The sequence below is a fragment of the Urocampus carinirostris genome, chromosome 16, assembly GCF_059441175.1.
Source record: "Urocampus carinirostris isolate Australia breed hairy pipefish chromosome 16, RoL_Ucar_1.0, whole genome shotgun sequence".
NCBI lineage: Eukaryota > Metazoa > Chordata > Actinopteri > Syngnathiformes > Syngnathidae > Urocampus > Urocampus carinirostris.
In genome coordinates, this window is record NC_142364.1 from 16,205,067 (window position 1) to 16,224,277 (window position 19,211).

The following is a 19,211-nucleotide window of genomic DNA, read 5'->3' on the forward strand; positions in this document are numbered from 1 at the left end:
TTCTTCCTTAGAACCAAAATGGTGTCAGACAGAAAGTAACACTGTTATCTGACTTTCAGACCGGAGAGCGAGTGCAGGAGCTACGGGGCCACTCCCAGCAGATCACCGCCATGGCTGTCATGCGTTGCGGGAATGTCCGCCTCATCACTGCCTCCTCAGACCGCAGTATCAGCGTATCCTTGTCAGACTCCATGTGTCTGAAGGCTTCAGGTTTCTCTTCCTGTAGCTGTGTTGATGTTAGTGTCCTGAACGCAAACTTATGACAGCTGTGGGACCCAGATACTGGCAACAAACTGCAGACCGTTCTGGAACTTCTGTCATCTGTCAAGGTAAATTGTCCTTGAACATTTCTATCGTCTGTGATGTAAGCAGTCATGATTTCATGTAATAAAATGTGTAGGGATTTTTCTAGCTTTAATTTTGAAAATCGTTAGGATTGAAACAAATTATTCTTTACTGCAATCAGTAAACAAATTTGCCCCCAAGTATTGCTTTTGCTCCACCATAAATCTTTTTTTCTTTAAAGGATGCTAGAATTTCCTACACTGATACAAAAATAAATTAGATTATTATTTTGAGTTCTGATATGATGGAGTTTTCGACCGCTGAAAGTCTGGAAGTTTCCGCTATAATGCTAGCCGATTTCAGGAGATTCCCTTGTACAGAAAAAGAACACTCATTCCCAAGAACCAGCTAACATGGAGTTATATCTCAAACCGTCATCTTACTTGTTGTCCTGGAGAGATTTGATCTCGTGCTCCGAACGGTCACAACGTGTGGCCCACGTGCTAAACTCAAGGCCGCAATGCAGGCAGGCAGGACAGCGCCATGTAGCCGATGTGCGATGGATCAGTCAGGTAGGAGAAAAAGAGAATAGCTATTGCTCAGCCAATTCTTTTTATATGGACCAGTGACGCTTGTCCAGATCATGCCCCTACGGGCATGGTCTTAGATATCTGATACTCTCTGTACTCTGTATCGGGTGATGGTGTTTGAAATTGCTAATTTTGTTAGAGAGCCAAACAAGTGAGAAATTTGCATAATGTTCTGTCCTTTAGAATGTCTCTCCAATCTACATGTTTACGTACGGTGAGAACATTATTTTGTCAATACATTGCCTTGGATATTTTAACTACATTCAAAACCTCATGTTATAAGATTTCATTATGGTACATGGTGAATTGGTACGTCCGGGAACTGTCCAAAAGCGGACACAGTCGTTCCATCCATTCCAAAGTGAGTTATTTAAAAGAATTTGGAAGTCATTTTCGTGCTGGCCTTATTTGCTCTACAAATGTAACAATGTTGCAAAGGAATAGTAAAATTGTATTTGGAAAAAAAAAATCATAAGTGCGAGAAAAAAAGTACAATTTTCTCCAAATGTATGGAATTGTACAAAAAAAAATGTGAAGTTGCTTCTATGAGAGGGAACTCGCCATTTCTTTTTAAACAAAATGTTTAAATATTACTTTTTTTCTTTTAAAACGTTCCATGTCTGACAAACTTTATTCATTTAGCGCATTTGACACATAAACTAAACACAGGAACTACGGCCTTTAAAACAATTTACAATTCCAAAATCAAAGAAACAGGGATAAAATCAATATTGCTAGATTATTTTAATTATTTTTAGCTGAAAGTACCAGATTCTACAATATGAAATGAAATGAAATGATCTGCATTTATATAGCGCTTTTCAAGTCAATGACTTCCCAAAGCGCTTTACAATGTGCTCCACATTTCCCAATAGCGGCCTTGCAGCCATGTAAGGCGCTAACCTGCTTATTGGGGGTATTAGGGGTTCAGTGTCTTACCCAAGGACACTTCGACATGTAACACGGACGAGCCGGGATTCGAACTGGGATCCCTTGATACCAAGACGAGCGCTCTACCTCCTGAGCTACTGCCGCCCCCAATACTGGATAGTACAGAAAAAAACATGTACCGTGTAAGAGAAAAAATAGGAATCGTGTACAATAAGCGTCGTTCATTTCATTAGTAAAAGTGTGCTCAGGAAAAAAGTCATCCTCAAATTAGAATTAGAATTACCTCGTCACTGATACCAGCGTAGTGAACACTGTTTACAACAAGAATAGACATCAAGCTCCAACTTAAAATAGAAATATAAGATAAAACGAATGTCAGGATAAATGGGAAAAATATTTACAAAGTGGCGCTTGCTGAATAGCCTTAGCTGAATGTGCAATTCCATTCAGCAGCAACAAAATTCCCAAATATGTCGATGAATAAGATAAAATACCTATTTTTCGATCCGATACAATACAAAAAAACCACTAAAGGTTGATATTGACTGATTGTTTTTGTTTTCCAGACTTACAAATTATGTGGGGGGGGATCATATAGGATCAAGTTGTATTTTCTTGATAATGCAACAGGAAATGTAGTCGGATGCAAAAAATGGACAATTTGCTCTTGTGATGATGAACTTTTGTGTGCACTAGTGCATCTTGGTGCTAGAGCTGGTGAGCGTGTGGATATCAGGGAGCCAGGAATTGTGCGTCTGGAGCAAAGACTTCCGTCTGGAGTGTCTCAAAGAGCGGCAGAGCGACACCGGTAGGCAGCTGCGTAAACAGCACTATTGCTATCCTCCTCGTTTTCTGATTCTTTTGAAATGCTCGATGGAACCTCAGCTGGGTTCTTTTATCTGAGATGCTCGCTTTACTAGAAATAAGAACCAGGAGACTGTAAATTCTCTTTACTGTTTACTGGATGCCAGAAAGATGTGGAACCTCCTTCAGCATTAAACGTAAGTCTTATAGAGACTAGTCTTGTACTGGTTTGGCAGCCCACCCACGAGCAATGTTCCCTCTAAGCTGCGTGTGTGCGCAATTGCACACTGCCCAGAGCTTTTCCGCGCACAAGAAAATCTAGCCAGCTCACAAAAATCAGGGCTCGAAATTGCTAATTAAGAAGCAACGTCTCTTCATCCTGTCCAATTGGCGCCAGCAAGTTACAGTGCATGAAGGTAAAAATACAAGGGTTCCCCTGACGTTGTGTTCTCAATGCAGTATTTGAAAGTCAAGGTCGAAGTAGAACGAAGTTGAGTAAAGTCAGTAGAGTTTTTCGAGAACCGGCTTCTTCGGCTCGGCTCACTAAAAAGAACCGTCTCTTTCGGGTACCAAACGGCTCTTCAGGTTGTTTTTGCTTCTTTAATCCCTACACGACCAAATATTATCTGAAATTATGCACAAAGTGACTTAAAGGAAGGGCATATAGAACAAAAAATAAAAAATACCAAACTGAAAAAGTAGTGAAGAGCTAGGAAAAAAAGAAACAAAAGAAGAGAAAAAGAGAAAAAAAGAGCTGGAAAAATTCAGAAAAAATGAAAAAGAAACAAATAAAAGGAAAAAGTAAATAGAGAACAAAAAGAAAAAAGTAACAGCTAGGAAAAATAAACACGATGAGATTTCTTTAAAGGAATTTAAAAAATAGTAGAAAAAAACATGGAAAAAGAAGAAAAAGTTTGTATTGCATTAAAATAATTTCCAATTATATCAAGTCAATCTTGTTGCCAACATTGAACTTCCACTAAAAATATATAATTAAATACAGTTCTGTATCGTGGAACCTACTAAATAAGCATCCCAAAATATTAGTATTATGCGACAAAAGATACCAGGAAAAAAAAAGAAATGGACATTTTTTGAAAGAATTGTAAAAACAAATTACATTTGTAGGCCGTACAACCTTTGCAATACTCCATTAGTCAATTCATTCAAAAGTGAAAAATAATTTCGCATTGCCGGAAACGCCGCAAAATGTAACTTGATGTCAAGTTTTGGACATAATGGATTAGTTGCCACACTTGGGATTGCTGTTGCTCACTGTTGTTTCAAGCGTTGCTCACCGACTTTGTGTGAACGCTCAGACCCGTGGAAAATTACAGGGAACATTGCCCACGAGCCTCAAACTAAAAAAACGGATGATGTTTGCAAGGGTGCTTTTAGATAGGAATACACCAAGAGCAAGGACAAGTCACAGCAACCTACCGACACGGCTCAAGTTTTCTATCTAATATCTGAGAGATCTATCAATTTGCTGTTATTCTTTGACAGGAATCAGCCAGCTGATAGAGCTGCCCAAGAACTGCCTTGCTGCTGCCGTGGACAAGACCATCGGTAAATCTTGAAGAACAAGCTAGCCTGAAACACATTCATGGAATTGTATTAGAAAAAAATTAGTAAAAAAACAAAAGCTTTAATGCCAAAAGTAAAGTGGCCCCTCAACTCACAAGCTAGTCGAGATATGAGAAATTTGAAAGGAGATGTATTTCAAGCAAAAATCTAGCCTGACATACAAGAAAAAAAAAGTACAGAGGATTTCCAAACACTACCACTTAATAATAATTTCCTTGTATTGTCATTCTGTGTAACAATGTACACAGAACGAAATGTCGATTGCACCTGACCCGTTGTAGCGAGCCTATGCAGCCGCAGCCAACAGAGGGCGCCGCCGACCACTTTTTAAGTCTTAGGAATGACTCGGCCGGGGCGCGAACCACCGACCTCCCAGTCTCAAAGCGGGCGCCTTACCATCTAGGCTACTGAGCTGGTATAATGACTGCTCACCGATAGCATTAGCTCATCCCAGTTAGCACGCGTGTTTCCTGCCAAACAGACAAGATCCCGCTCTTATGTTGTTTTTTTTAATCACATTGTATCTCTCGTGCTCCCTCACTCCTCCTGCACCTTTTTCCACCTTCATGAATACAACTAGGTAGCAAACGCTAATTTTTTTCTATGGTAATGGTTTTAGGATTTTATTTAGCCAATTGCTGTATTGCGGTTTACTTATCCCGGTTTTGCTACTACATGGATTTTCATCGTGTATTGTGTGCCGCATTCTGATAGACTAAACAGCCCTGTTCTGCTTGTGTCTGCTTGCGGGTCAATTACGTTGATTCTTAGTCGTACACATAGGTGAAACAGCTTGACGAACTCACATTATGTATTTGAAAATTTTACTTCAAGTTTTTCTAAAAGCAATTATCTCAACAAAACGCCAATATAGCTTCTTTAGACAATTTAGATGCCGACTGGAATGTAAATGCAGTTTTCTGTAATGTCCACATGATGGCAACAAAGTATCATGTGAAGGCCTTAAAGTTGGGCAATAAAGCTTTAAGATTATTTTTAAAATTATAAATTGACAATACAGAAGTTAGTTTTGAAAACAAACGTTTATAAAATACTATACGTTAATTTGTGAAACAAAAATTTAATCCTGTCAGTTGGGTTTCTTCCTTGGTTTTAATAGAGAACCTTAAGAGAGTATCTGATGGATAAATAAAGGTTTCTACTTTGGGGGAACCTTCTTGGAACGCAACCCCTGTGAAAAAACGAGGGATTACTGTACTCTATTACCATTTAATGTGCTTTTAGTGATCAGAAAGATGTGTTTTATAGCTATTAAGGTTAACTCTGATGATATGGGGATTTCTGGAATGGATTCATTCATTTTCAGTTTTTTCCTATAGTCAAGCCATGTTCTTTTTGTACAGCCCTTAATCACAAGGAGTCTCAAAGGGCTGTGCAAACTCCGGACTATTATGACACCATCCCCTGATCTAAAACCTACATGAGGGCAAGGAAAAACTCCCAAACCTCAGCATGAGGAAAATGTTAGTGTTCTCCATAATTTTTTCGATATTAGTGTTGCATTTGTTTTCATTTTGCTTGCAATAAAAAATGCTTACAACGCCAGGGTCGTTCTAGTTTGGCTGTTAAATGCTTGCCAAGAAAGATACTTATATCGACAGGGTAGGCTTATTCTAACTACTGAAGGCTTCAAATGAAGAATGCTTATGTAACCCACTTCAGGGTATGTACACCTCTAGGTTCTTCAAGGAGCTCAGAGAAACAAATAACCAGACGATGAAATTGAAAAATAGAACCCCACTAAAAACCTTTGATCTTTTACTAACAAGTCATGGTTATTTGTATAGCCCTTGTAAGGGTTTAAGATTTATTAGACTGAAATCTAACTCCAGAGAAACTTCAAGTGTCTTGTCTAAACCCCTACAGTTGAAGCATATTAAGAAGTCGAGGAAGATGAGCCAGGCGACAAGGATAGTCCACATTGTTAATATATTTAGCCTAATCAAAGAGTTGAACAGATTGGATCTTTCTGACGTGCCGAACTGCAATGGTGGAGAAGACAAGGGGGCTCCAGAGTTTGCCCATGTTATAACATATGGCGAGGAAATGTGCACGCCCCATGACCAAACTGCTGCCGATTGGTCCACGCTTTTGCCGATGCAGACTTCCCAGTCCTCCTTTGAAGAATGAAAGGAGGGGTGATAGGTCATCGCCCTCCACACAGAATGGGGCAAGACACACACTCCATCCCCCCAGGTGAGGTGATAAGTCATTGTTATCTGCACAGAATGGAACAAAAGGCACATTCCAATGCAAAGTGCGGTTTATGACACCCTTCTGCCAGAGTTCGCACTCGAAGGCTGAAGTCCAACTTAGGACAAGTATATTTGAGTATAAGTAAGATAAAACAGTGTATAAAATAGTATATAACTTCACCCTCCATCACAAGAAGTCTCTATAGGAAAGTTCGTTTGAGATATGAGCTCGATCCAGGAACGTATTAATCTCATATGAAGAGGGGCCACTATATGTGTATTTTCATTTTTTTCTGTTAGGTCTAAAGAAAAAAGCCACAAGGTATAGACAAGAAAGCCAATACTTTTATGAGGAAAAAACATGGGTCACCCGGTCATGACATCATAAAACAATAATGATGAATTGGTCTTGTTAGTCATCTACAAGCTGATCTCAAGCGGGGATTCGCTCTCCATCAAGGAGGTCCGCTGCCTGGCGGACCACCAGGATCACATCCGGGCTCTGGTCAACGTCAATGGTCAGTGATGAAAAATGTCCCCTTCTACCTTGTCCGAGTCCTACCCAAGACATCTTTTTCCCTAGATGGCGCATTCGCCAGCGGCTCCCACGCGGGTGAACTAATTGTGTGGGACGCACTGAACTTCAGTGCCCTGGCCTATCAGCACATCCTGTGGGAAGAGCCCGAGGCCCAAACCCCGCAGTCCCACATTGACACAGTCAGGCCCAAAACCAGTGAGATGTCCATACAACACCTCGCCTCCAACGGAAATGTCAGTTCCACACAAATATGAACACAAGGGGGAAAAAATTCTTGCCTCATTGGCTGTAATCTCTATTCTTTTTTTTTTTTTTAATTACCGTCAATTACGGAACATGGAGCGCACCTGATTAAAAGCCACATGCACAAATGTAAAGGTGGGGCTCGATTTTGAGGTGTCCTTAAAAAAAGTTTAAAATTAGATATTTTTCTATTAAGGATGTGTTTCGCCACTTAGTTCAAAGAGCCTTTTTTGTCCAAGCTTTCTGCTTTTATCTTACTTTTGTCATTGGTGGTCCGGCTACGGAGAGCATTATGCTGGAGGAAAGGAGACAGGGGGAGGGTGGTTTTGGGAGTTATTTTACGCCTGTGCTTGTTTTTATTTTAGTCTACGGTGAAAATGGTGAAAGTAAGAAAAGGACTCTTTCAACTAAAGTCCGAATGTAAACCCAAAAACATTAGAAAAGAAGAGTTTATTTCGAGCGTGTCTAAGAAGCGCACATACGTCCACGCGCCACAAAAACAGCTTGACAAAGGCTGCAATGACTATTTCAGCCAGAGGATGGCATCAGCGATTGGATGATTTTCAAATTGTGGACACCGCGTTTAAGGAAGAAACTCAACTTTGTTTTTGTACAAGCTGTACTGGAAAGCAATAAAACTAATCCACGACCATTTTCTATATTTTTTTTATATTTTATTTGGTTAGCACGTTGGGCAGCACTGGGGTGCAGTGGTTAGCGCGTGTGCGGCACAATTCTGAGGTCATGGGTTCAAATCCAGCTACCAACCTTCCTGGGAATTGAATCATCCTATGAGTTTGCATGTTCTCTCTGTGCTTGCATGAGTTTCCTCCGGGCACCCCGGTTTCCTCCCACATTCCAAAAACATGCATGTCAGGTTAATTGGCTGGTCCAAATTGTCCCTAGGTGTGAATGAGCGAGCGAATTGTCTGTCCCTGTGTGCCCTGCGACTGGCTGGCAAGCAGTTCAGGTTGACCCCTGCCCACTGCCCGAAGACGGCTGGGATGGGCTCAAGCACCCCCGCGACCCTACTGAGGATAAGCAGTGCAGATAATGGATGGATGGATAGCACGTCAACCCCATTGTTCAGAGGACCCGGGTTTAAATCCTTGTGTGGAGGTTTCCATGTTCTCCCCGTGCCTGTGTGGCTTTGTGATTGGCTGTATGTTTCCGAGTGACCTGTGACTGGCCTGCAACCACTGCCCAAAGACGGCTTGGATGGGCTCCTGCATCGCCACGACCCTAGTGAGGAGAAGTGGTGGAGAAAATGGATGGATGCATTTTTTTTTTTAAACGAGAAGGAAATTATATAACTAGAAAAACGACACTTGAAGGACCGGTACGTAGTTTGGAATTCATTTACACGCTGCCACCACCTTTATGGCTTGTGTTATCATTGCAGCCTCTGTAAAGCTTCGTATGTTGTGCATGCAAGTTCGTGCATTTCTTAGACGCGCTCGAATAAAGTCTTTTTTTTTCATCTTTCTTGGGGTTTAGGTTGGCGTTTGGACTGGACTCAAAATATGGCTTTTCTTACTTTCACCAGAAAATGGAAATTTAAAAAAAACACCTGCAGGGACAAACGTGACCTCACTCTCCACCCCCCATTCCTCCTTAATGTGTTCCACCTTGAACAGCTTTGCTAAACATAAGATAAAAGCAAGATAGACGTTGTGGAAAATAAAGCATAAGGCCTCTTTGAACTAATTTGGGCATTATTAACACATACTCAAAAGAGAACATTATGTACTTTCAACTTTTTCAGGACACCTCAAACGACGTACGCCACCTTTTGAAATGAGTTTAATACAAGGTTCGTATGGGGGCTTGAAATCCTTGGAAATTCTTGAATTTTAATGTTGTGTTTTCAAGGATTGGAAAATGTTTTCATTTGAGGTAAAGTTATTGTAAATTCTTGAAATTGTTGGCATGTTTCCCAACTAGCCTGCCAAAAATATAACCAACAGTGCACTGTGGTGGATTTGCTCTGCCATTTCATTTCTTCTCCCTTCATGATTAACGGTAGCTGGCATTAGTTTTTGTGGTACTGTCCTATGAAGCGTCATTGCCCCCTATGGTTCGTACCTAAAGAGGACAGGTGCATGCTACACCTAAACGGAGAACAATGAAAGGTGTAGTAGTGCAAGTATTACGTCTCAATTATGGACATTTATTCTGGGCCTAGCAAAAAATTAAGGTAGTGTTTTCCAGTGGTAAATTGAAATGGGATGAACTTCCTTCAACTTAAAATGTAAACTACATATTATTGTCGTTTCACCTGTATGGGGAGAGAACAAATATATTCACGATTTACTCAAGATCTAAAACGCAAGATCAGATTCAGTGTATTTGTGGCTCTGCAAAATACATGATTCATACTGGATTTTTTCTTTTAATGGCACTGGAAAAAAAATGGGAAAGGTGAAGGAACCCTGTAAATATTCTGCCAAAGGCATTTTCTTGTTCTTTTCCAGCGTGGACTTTATTTCCCTGATTAATTTTCAGTTGGTGGCGGCGGCGGTGGGCGGAGGCTTGTATGTGTTCAGCGTGGCGACCAAGGCGGCAGTCGCGTACAGGAAGTGCGCCCACGACTCTGACGTCTTGCACATCGCGCTGCTTTCAGACAGGTTAGCAGCCTCAAAGCGGCTTGTGGCTTTCTCATTACTTTGGAAATGTAATCCAATACAGTTATTAGTTACTGTTGTCATGATTACCGATGTGATGCACCTGTGGCCGCTCCTTTGGCACCAACTGCCTACGATCTGAGAGTGCTGGTCTGACAGATTAATTTGGGATATTAATCTTTGGCTGATATGAGAGTCAAGGAAGATGCAGGTTTGATATCAACAGGAGGCCTCCAGTAACCGCGGGGAGAAAAACGGACCCACTCCATTGAATGACTCCCTTTCTCTCACCGTGGCCCAGTGACCTGAATGTTTTTATTTGGAAGAAGTCAAGCAGTTGTAAAAACATACCAAGATGACTTTCCTGTATCCTTCAAAATAAAGACTGAAAGTGTGCATATATTTTAAACAGAATCATATAAAAGAGTAGAAAAATAGAGAATAAGTAATAAAAATAGTATGAACTCAAGTATATTCCATCAGAGCCATTTGTGACGTGAATAATAGAGATAATAGAGAAAATTACAAATAACTAGATTTAATATACCTTACATTTCCCCCCTGTTGTAAATTTCGAAGAACATCCGTGAAAACAATACCAGAGGTTTCAAGTTTACACATCATTAAGAAATCCAACAGGTAGGTAGCTTTGTGGAGGGGCGAAAAACCTTCGTAAAGGAAAAAATTCCCCTCCTCCCACCTCGTTTTTATGAGGTCGAGAGTGTTTCTTATAAAACATAGAAAACATAGTAGTAACAAGTGATGGTTAACTATAAGAATCATAGCTAAAACAAACAAAAACCAAAACACACAAAAAACAAAAAAAAAACGAAATCCTGCCTGCGCGTTGGTCCCCACAGGGCCTAACCCGAGCCTGTGTGACATCGTAGGTCGCCTGCCGACGACGGTGTAAGCAGGGGCCCGACCGGCCTTACCCACTCGGATCTTCGTGTGTCAGTGGTGTATACAGTGAGGGGGTTTTCCCTTTTAGTTGGTAGGGATGAGTCCATTAGACAACGCTGTCTGGGTCAGTATCATCATCATCAGAGTATTGTGGGACAGAAATCAATTTGTAATGGTACATATGAGCAATAAACATTCTTGACACCATCTTCTTTGTCATGGGCACGATGCAGCAAGAACATACGCCACACAGGAGAATAAAGATCACTAGGATTCCGACAAATGGTGCCAGGATCTTCACCAGAATCTGGGACCAGCTGCCAGAGTACAGCCAATCGAGCCATCCCGGCTGAACGTCCTTCTCCTGGGTCAATGTGTTTTCATCCGGGATGTAGGTGCAGAAGTGTTCTCCTATCAGTGCACATACACTACCTTGACCAGGTGTATTCCCCTTCTATTGGCTTTATGACAGGACATGTCGTTTGTTGGCTTTCTGGACCCCAAATTTTCGTGCGGATGTTGGCTTGCATCGATTGGGCTGGCAAGAGGAGCAGGGTGAGGATGAGTCCCCACCCTAGGATGGTGACAAGCATGTTTATTTGAGTTCGGTGATTTTTTTGCAGTGACTCTGGTGAATCCAGGTGTCTCTTTCAGCTATCTTTATAGCTGTCGGCGTGGTGAGCAGGACTGTATATGGCCCGTCCCAACGTGGCCTGGACCAGCTCTTTCTTTTCACCACTTTTACGAGCACCAGGTCACCAGGAGTCACTGTCTCCTGAAACAAAGGAATAGAACCAGGCGGCAGATCATTTGCAGACACAACTTGTTTCTCTCTAAGTAGTTTACATAACCACTCTGTCGTTGGATCTGCTTGTTTTTTTTCTTCTGAGAATGGCTGACCTTCCCACATTGGAAGGTGGAAAGGCCTGCCATGCACAGCCTCAAATGGTGTGATGCCTGTGTTTATTGGTGTAATTCTCATATATGTTTTAATTAGACTTAGACATTCAGGCCATGGTTTGCCTGTTTCTTCCATTGTCTTTTTGAGTCTTAGTTTAACTGTCCCATTAGTTCTTTCAACAAGCCCTGCACTCTGTGGATGATAGGAACAGTGGTATCTGAGTGTTATACCCAGATGGGTAGCCATGTTGTCAATAATGTCATTGACAAAATGGCTGCCATTATCACTCCAGAGCACTCTTGGAATGCCATGCTCCGGGATGATGTGTTTACAAATGGCTTTGGCAACTGAAAGTGCATTGTTATATTTTGACGGTACAATTTCTACCCACTTTGAAAACGAATCAACAAGCACAAGACAGTATTTATATGGACCACTTTTAGACAGTTCAATGTAATCCATATGTACGATTTCAAAAGGGTAAGTCCCAGCTGGGGTCTTCCCTCGTTTTGGCCTAATGTTACCTTGGACGTTGTGTCGGCAACAAACCAAACAAGATCTACAAAAATTTTTAGAATAGGTTTGTAATCCTAACGGTACTATAAATGCTTGTCGTACCACGGAACACATCCCCGGTGTTGAGACGTGGTTTTACCATGACTCAAAATAGCGACCGCGTGATACAGACTGCGGGGAATGACGGGTTTGTCTTTGAACAGTTTACAGGCTTCTGTCAGGGCAATTATCTCTGCAGCTTGAGCTGAGTAGTTGCTGGGCAGTGGTTCAGATTTTAAAGTCTTTGTCTGGCTGACCACTGCATAGCCTGGGTTGTTCTGTCCAAACTGGTCTTTGCCTGATGATCCATCCACAAAAATGGTGTCTCCTTCGTCGAGTGGTGAGTCTTTGAGATCTGGGCGAGGTTTGTAAACCTCTTCAGTCTTTTCTGTACAGTTATGCGGTTGTCCATCTTCTTCTGTAGGTAAGAGGGTTGCTGGGTTGAGGGTGTTACACCTTTTGATGGTTAGGTGAGGTTGGGATAATAAGCTTCGGCTTCCTCTGTCCATTTTATAGGGGCATTTAGTGGTAGATCTTTTTTTTTTTCCACCATGTGATCCCCTTTAACCGTTAGTGTCAAACCTAGCGTTTTTATCAAGTCTCTTCCCAACAGATTTTCTGGACATTCAGGAACATAGACGAAACGAATTTCTCTGTGTTCAGTTCCATCTTCATCAACAACAGTCGTTGGTTTAGTGAAATATCTCTTGGCGGGTCTTCCTCCTACTCCAATTACTAACACTGATGACTTGGCCAATAATACTCCTGGTGGAAGGTTTCTAACCACAGATGATTGGGCTCCCGAATCTACTATAAAATCAACTGGTTCTTCTCTTGGTCCTACCTGTACTTCTCTTTTAGGAGGATTGACCGATGATATGTTTCCAAATAATACACTAAGATCCAGAATGGGAGTTGGTAGCAGATCTTTAGTCTCACCAAAGTTCTCCTCATCTTCCTCCTTGTCTATCTCTCTGTCGGTTAGTCAATCTTCGGATGATTGAGGATTATTATTTTTATGATAATGCCTTGGTTTCAGCTTGGAATTGCACTCATCTGCGAAGTGTCCATATTTTCCACAATTGTAGCAGTTGTCGTTTTTCTTTGGACGTCTTTTCCATCTTCCGGTCAAACGGCCGTTCTCTCTTCCACGACCTCTTCTTCCTTCTTCATAATACATCGGCGCAGATGGGGTGTTTCCAGCGGCGGAATGACCTTCAAGTAGTGTTGTTATGATGAAAACAGCTGTCTGGCTTTGCTTCTTCCTCTTCAGATCTTCAGCGTGGATGGCGTGTGTCACTAGATCACTCATTGTGGCTGTTCTCCAGGTGATCAGATGTTTTCTTATATTATTGACGATGCTGTCTTACAGACCATCTAGGAAAGCCGACCTTAGCATGATTTGGAAAGGTGTATCCGGGGCTTCAGCTTCTTGGACTCCACTGCAGTTTCTCATTTTCTCCGTCAGCCTTTCGACATATTGCCTGACTGATTCTCCTGCTTCCTGGCGGCATTGGGTGACAGCGCTAAAATCAGGTGGCTTGGTGAAAGCTTCTCTTGTTCGGTCCATAATTTGGGTGAAATCCGCAGTCAAATCATCTCCATATGGACGTGCGACTTGGTTGACATCGAGGGGGTTGAAGTTCCCCATAACCCGTCCTACCCTGTATCCTAAAAGGTATCTGAGGACCGTCACAATTTCTGGGCCATTTAACCTGTAGCTGTTGACAAGCTCCCTAAGTGCTTCAATCCATCTTTCCACGTTCTGCTCTAAAGGAGGGATAGAAGCACAGGCTTCTTTCATCTCAGTTTGGGTCCAAGGGCGATAAACGTGAATTTGTCTTTCTTGGCCCAAACCTCAGAAAGCTGGATTTGCAACAGCTATCATTGGATATATAGGATTTGTTGGTATGGACGAATCAGGCAGTTGGGGGTACAAGTTGGCTGGTTTTGTGGTGGTTATGTTGATCCTCGCCGTTTGTTTTGGAGCGGATGTACTCATCTCTTCATTCTTTGCTTGAAAAGTCTTGCCTCTGGTGCGGCCTCCCATTGGAGAGTGGTGCTTTTCAATTTCTCTTTCTTCACCCCCAACTTTTCCTCCTTTTGCTCGCTCATCCCTCTTATGCCTGTCGCTGACAGCCGTACGTTGATACTCCTCTTCTCTAACCCTCGCTTCGTTCTGCTCCTGTTCTCTCCTCACTCTGTTCCTGACTATCTCTCCATTCACCCCAGTTTCTTCTTCTGCTTCAATCTTCATGCGTAACATTTTTCTCTCTTCCTTGCTAGCAATATCCATCCTTCTTTTCTTACTCTGATCAATCCACAGATGTAATATTCCTATCTGTGAGTCTATCTCACTTGTGTTCTTCCCTTCCTAGCCCTTTCCTTTCTCCTGTGAATTAACTCAGTTTTCAATTCGAGCTTTGTCTCTATTTCCTTCAGTTTTTGATTAAAACCTTTCTTTAGCCATTTCTCCAAATATTTTGAACTATCAGGGTGTATTCTATTCATAAATTTCACATCTGGGTCCTCTGCTAGCATCTTTCTTTGGGCCTGGCCCATTTTTTCTTAAACAAATGTCACCCACAAAGAAAAGTATCTCTCAATAGCTTATTCCTGATCTTATTAAACTTTGACTTGCTAATTTTAAACTAAAAATGGCCTTTTTTTTTTTTTTTTCTATTAATTTTATTTCCTGGTATTGCTTTTAATTTATCCGTGTAAAATTACCAAATTGTATTTTACCTAACTTCTTCTTTCTTAAATTATCAATTTTCAAGTGAAAAAGGAGAGGAGAGTGTAAAGGAATCCTTTGTTCTGCCTCTCTTTCTCCCCCCCTCCAAAACGCAGGAATAATTCCGTGGGCCGGCGAGCGCATGCGCAGTACACAACACATAAGACAAAGGACACCAGAGGAATGCGGGAGGGGTTAGGGACATGCAAAAAGTAACTAACAGCTCAGATACATAAATCACGTACACAGACAGACATAGGGCCCACAGACAGACTCCTACAATACTCCCCACTTTAATGAAGCCACGTATTTATTCTGGGTTATTTTATTTTGGCCTGCTCATTTTAAGACGATTTCAAACAGAGGACTCTGCCGACTGCAGAGATTATATATATTCTCAAAAGCGAACCATTTTATGCCTGTCTTCTCTCTCTGATTTACGAGGCAAATTCCTCTAGTAATATCATAAAAGTGCCGTCTAACTTTCCGTTAACAGCAACTGAAACGAGGCCTATTCCTCTAGTTTCATTCGATTGAGACTAGTAATCAATCGTACAGGCTCTACCGACTCCGTTAGCGATGAGGCGAACCCTCGAATCTGGTAATCGGCTCGTCAATATATGAATCACACACACACACACATATATATATATATATATATATATATATATATATCATATATATATATGGACATACACAATCATATTTGACTCGGTGAGGCACAACCCTCGAACCAATTTAATAATTCGCTAATGAATCCCCAATTGTCAACCTCTTATTTCATTTTATGGCTTTCCTTAATTATTTTTAATCTTAATATCAAAAATGCATCCCACCTGATTGATCAGATCAGCCTCCCCTTGTTCGAAGAACGGTTTTCCCAGGTCGTTGACTGAAACTCGATGGGAGAGAGAAAAAGAAGAACCAGTCAGGTGGTCCTTTGTTTGAAAAAAAAACTGTTGAAAAGTTCTCCCTCCTCAGTCAGACGACTGCTGGGGCACGTTCCGGGTCGTATCGGCACCAAAATGACAGATTAATTTGGGATATTAATCTTTGGCTGATATGAGAGTCAAGGAAGATGCAGGTTTGATATCAACAGGAGGCCTCCAGTAACCGCGGGGAGAAAAACGGACCCACTCCATTGAATGACTCCCTTTCTCTCACCGTGGCCCAGTGACCTGAATGTTTTTATTTGGAAGAAGTCAAGCAGTTGTAAAAACATACCAAGATGACTTTCCTGTATCCTTCAAAATAAAGACTGAAAGTGTGCATATATTTTAAACAGAATCATATAAAAGAGTAGAAAAATAGAGAATAAGTAATAAAAATAGTATGAACTCAAGTATATTCCATCAGAGCCATTTGTGACGTGAATAATAGAGATAATAGAGAAAATTACAAATAACTAGATTTAATATACCTTACATGGTCTTCTGATGATCCCGAGAGCAAAGAAGTCTTCTGCTGGTTCGAGAGCGTTCTCCATCCGGGCACCGGTGCTGTGGAATGCTCTTCCCCCTGAGATTCGATCTGCAACCTCAGTGGAAATGTTTAAATCTAAACTTAAAACTCACTTCTACTCCATTGCATACGAATAACCTACTCCTCTTGTCGGTTGAAAATAGTTTGTGTAATATAGTGTAACAATCTGTGAAGCCCTTTGAGACTCTTCGTGATTTAGGGCTATACAAATAAAAATGACTTGACTTGACTTGACTTAACTGCCCCGGACTCTGATTGGCTTTCTGTCACTATTTAAACCCACGTCTATCTGTCGCCTGTTGTCAGTCCGTCTGCGAACCTCAGTTTACTCTAGCCAAGCTATTTCGACCCTGACTCTCACCTGTTTTTGCTCCTGTCTGTTCCCCGGCTTCGACACGTTTTTTGATCCTGACCAAGTCTACTCTCCTCTCCTGGTTTTCGACTTGTTTCTGATCCCGACCACGTTTTTTGATCTCCCGTCCCGACTACTGACCTGTTTTTTCCGTTCCCGACACCGCCATCGCTCGCCACGGATGATAGAGATAGATGGATATATAGATAGATGGATAGACAGACAGACAGACAGACAGACAGACAGACAGACAGACAGATGGATATATGAGGAGTAAACTCTATATGTGTGATCCGTATCTGTTACCCATATTGTTTCTTCCTCATGTCATGAGGCTCTTTAACTCCACCCAGGGGAGTAAAAGCCCACATTAAACCACTCCCCCACATTGCATATTACCCTATTTTATTACAGTGTGTATTTTATGTAGCATTATTTAAATACTCTATATCAACACGTGCCATTGGGTATTTATGTATATATTCTTTTTACTTTATTGTTTTAATTTCAACACAAGGATACTGCTGGAAGTGTGGATTTCCCTTCGGGGATGAATAAAGTATCTATCTATCTATCGTCTGTGATTGAAATAATGAGACTCAGTTCGGCTAGCTGCACATTATGTATACAGATACCCCCCCACGCTACTTCACACTTTAGTTATTGCTTGTTCACTTTTTTGCCGGGGAAAAATAATAATTTAAAAAAAAAATAGATTGAATAAAAAAACAACTGATGCTTTCTGAACCATTGAGGAATGTTTCGGTCAGCCAAGGTTCAAGACGATTGGCCGTTCTATTAAAAAATAAATAAACAAAAGAAGGCTTCTTGCAGCACGAAGGAACATGTCGGACAGCCAAGATTCACGCCGATTGGCCAGCACCCCTTGACCTGATATTTTCTAGGCCGATTGACCTATTCATATCATGGCTTCTTTCATACTGTACTGCGACTGGACACCTGCTCTGGTTTCCCCTGCATCTCGCTGAGAAGAGTTGGTGTCCCACTCTTTTTGTCATGCCACCTAAATATTACATCTATCTGTTGGCCAGTTGGCAGAGCTTTGGTCAAAATCCGTCCCAAAAAATCAAAATCCGCCCAAAAAAAGCATTGTACAAAATAATCCTTATTTTAACTAAATGGACCTGTAATTTCATTACTTTCTTACTACTTTCTTTCTGTAACTGTAATGGATTACAAATACATTTTTTTTCTATTCTAATGACATAATGCCTTTACATGTTGTCCGTAACTCCCCAAGCCTGAACATGCATGCCTTTCCCTTCTAGCGAGCTGATGTCTTGCTCGGAGGACGGCAGCGTGCGGATGTGGGAGATACAAGACTTGCCCTTAGCCGGAGAGCCCGCCTCTCCAGGTGCTTCGGAAGGCTGCCACGTTCACAAAAATGGCCACTTTTAAACGATGAACGTCATGCCTTCTATTACTCAGGCTTCTTCGGGATGTGGACTTTGGGGCGGTCCAGCAAACAAGCGTGTCCTCCGGCTAAGACCTTGGACGTGCCACCCAGTAAGACGCTGGAGTTGACCGGGGACCTGATTGGACACTCCGGTGCTGTCCAGGTATGTCTCACACAGGCAGGAATGACTATATTTATTCGTGTTTTACTTAAAAAAGGATTCAAAGTTCGGGCCCGTGCCACTACATGAGGCGTAACACTACTGTATTACCGTATTTGCGCCACGATTGGTCAATTGAAACACATTGCTGCCAAGAATTCCCAAATCATTGTACGCAACCAGAATGAATCCGGGTTGCGGCAGTGAGAATGCCTAATGCTATCCACTAAACCACCAGTGAAGTAGATGATGTATGAAAAGGCATTGGATCTTATCTCATTTTCACACACTATATATTCAACAAAATAGTTTTTCGCTAAGTGAATTAAGATAGAGTATCAGTATTGTCATGCTGAAGTCCAGGTTACCTCTGAAGAGTAGCTTGCTTAACACAGAAAACAACGGCGACCAGATGATGTATCGGAGTCAGATCAGGAGGCTTCTCCTGCTCCTGGTATCCATGGAAACTAGTACTATCTCTTTTATGTTGTGTAGCAAACCCCTACCCCAAAAAACATCTGGAGAGGAATAGGCGCCACCAGGCTGTACTTTTTGGAGAGGACGTTGTTGGGCGTCGCCCCAAAATATACGCAGAGAGGAGATATGGCAAAGAGGGAACGCTCTTTTTTGCATTTGAGCAAGCAACATACAAGCAACGTTCATTCGAGCAACGTTCGAGCCATGTTCCTCGTTTCTCTTTTCACGTTGGCATTTATAGTGCGTTCAAAACAAATTTTGTTTTTTCCAGCCGGCTCGCTCAGCATAACAGCTTGTGACTTCCTGCAATAACATCCTGCCAGATGTTTGCACACAATAGGCTATTGTCAAATCCAAGGCTGCTGATTTAGTTAATCCACGACATACTTGCCTAAGACACAGGAAAAATTAAAAAATAAAAGCTAACATCCGCTTGAAATTCACTGAGAATA

The 19,211-nt window shown here is 41.6% G+C and overlaps 1 protein-coding gene across 1 annotated transcript in view; it reads left to right on the forward strand.

Annotated features, from left to right (window-relative positions):
• The window catches only part of wdr41 (WD repeat domain 41), a 29,154-nt gene that overhangs the window by 9,450 nt on the left and 493 nt on the right, over window positions 1–19,211 (forward strand). Inside the window, exons 5-13 of the mRNA XM_088355893.1 lie at window positions 60–173; window positions 267–329; window positions 2,463–2,574; window positions 4,077–4,139; window positions 6,790–6,891; window positions 6,957–7,144; window positions 9,660–9,781; window positions 17,995–18,080; window positions 18,155–18,285. Of these exons, the coding sequence (XP_088212019.1) occupies window positions 60–173; window positions 267–329; window positions 2,463–2,574; window positions 4,077–4,139; window positions 6,790–6,891; window positions 6,957–7,144; window positions 9,660–9,781; window positions 17,995–18,080; window positions 18,155–18,285 (981 nt within the window). The remainder of the gene's footprint in view (window positions 1–59; window positions 174–266; window positions 330–2,462; window positions 2,575–4,076; window positions 4,140–6,789; window positions 6,892–6,956; window positions 7,145–9,659; window positions 9,782–17,994; window positions 18,081–18,154; window positions 18,286–19,211) is intronic.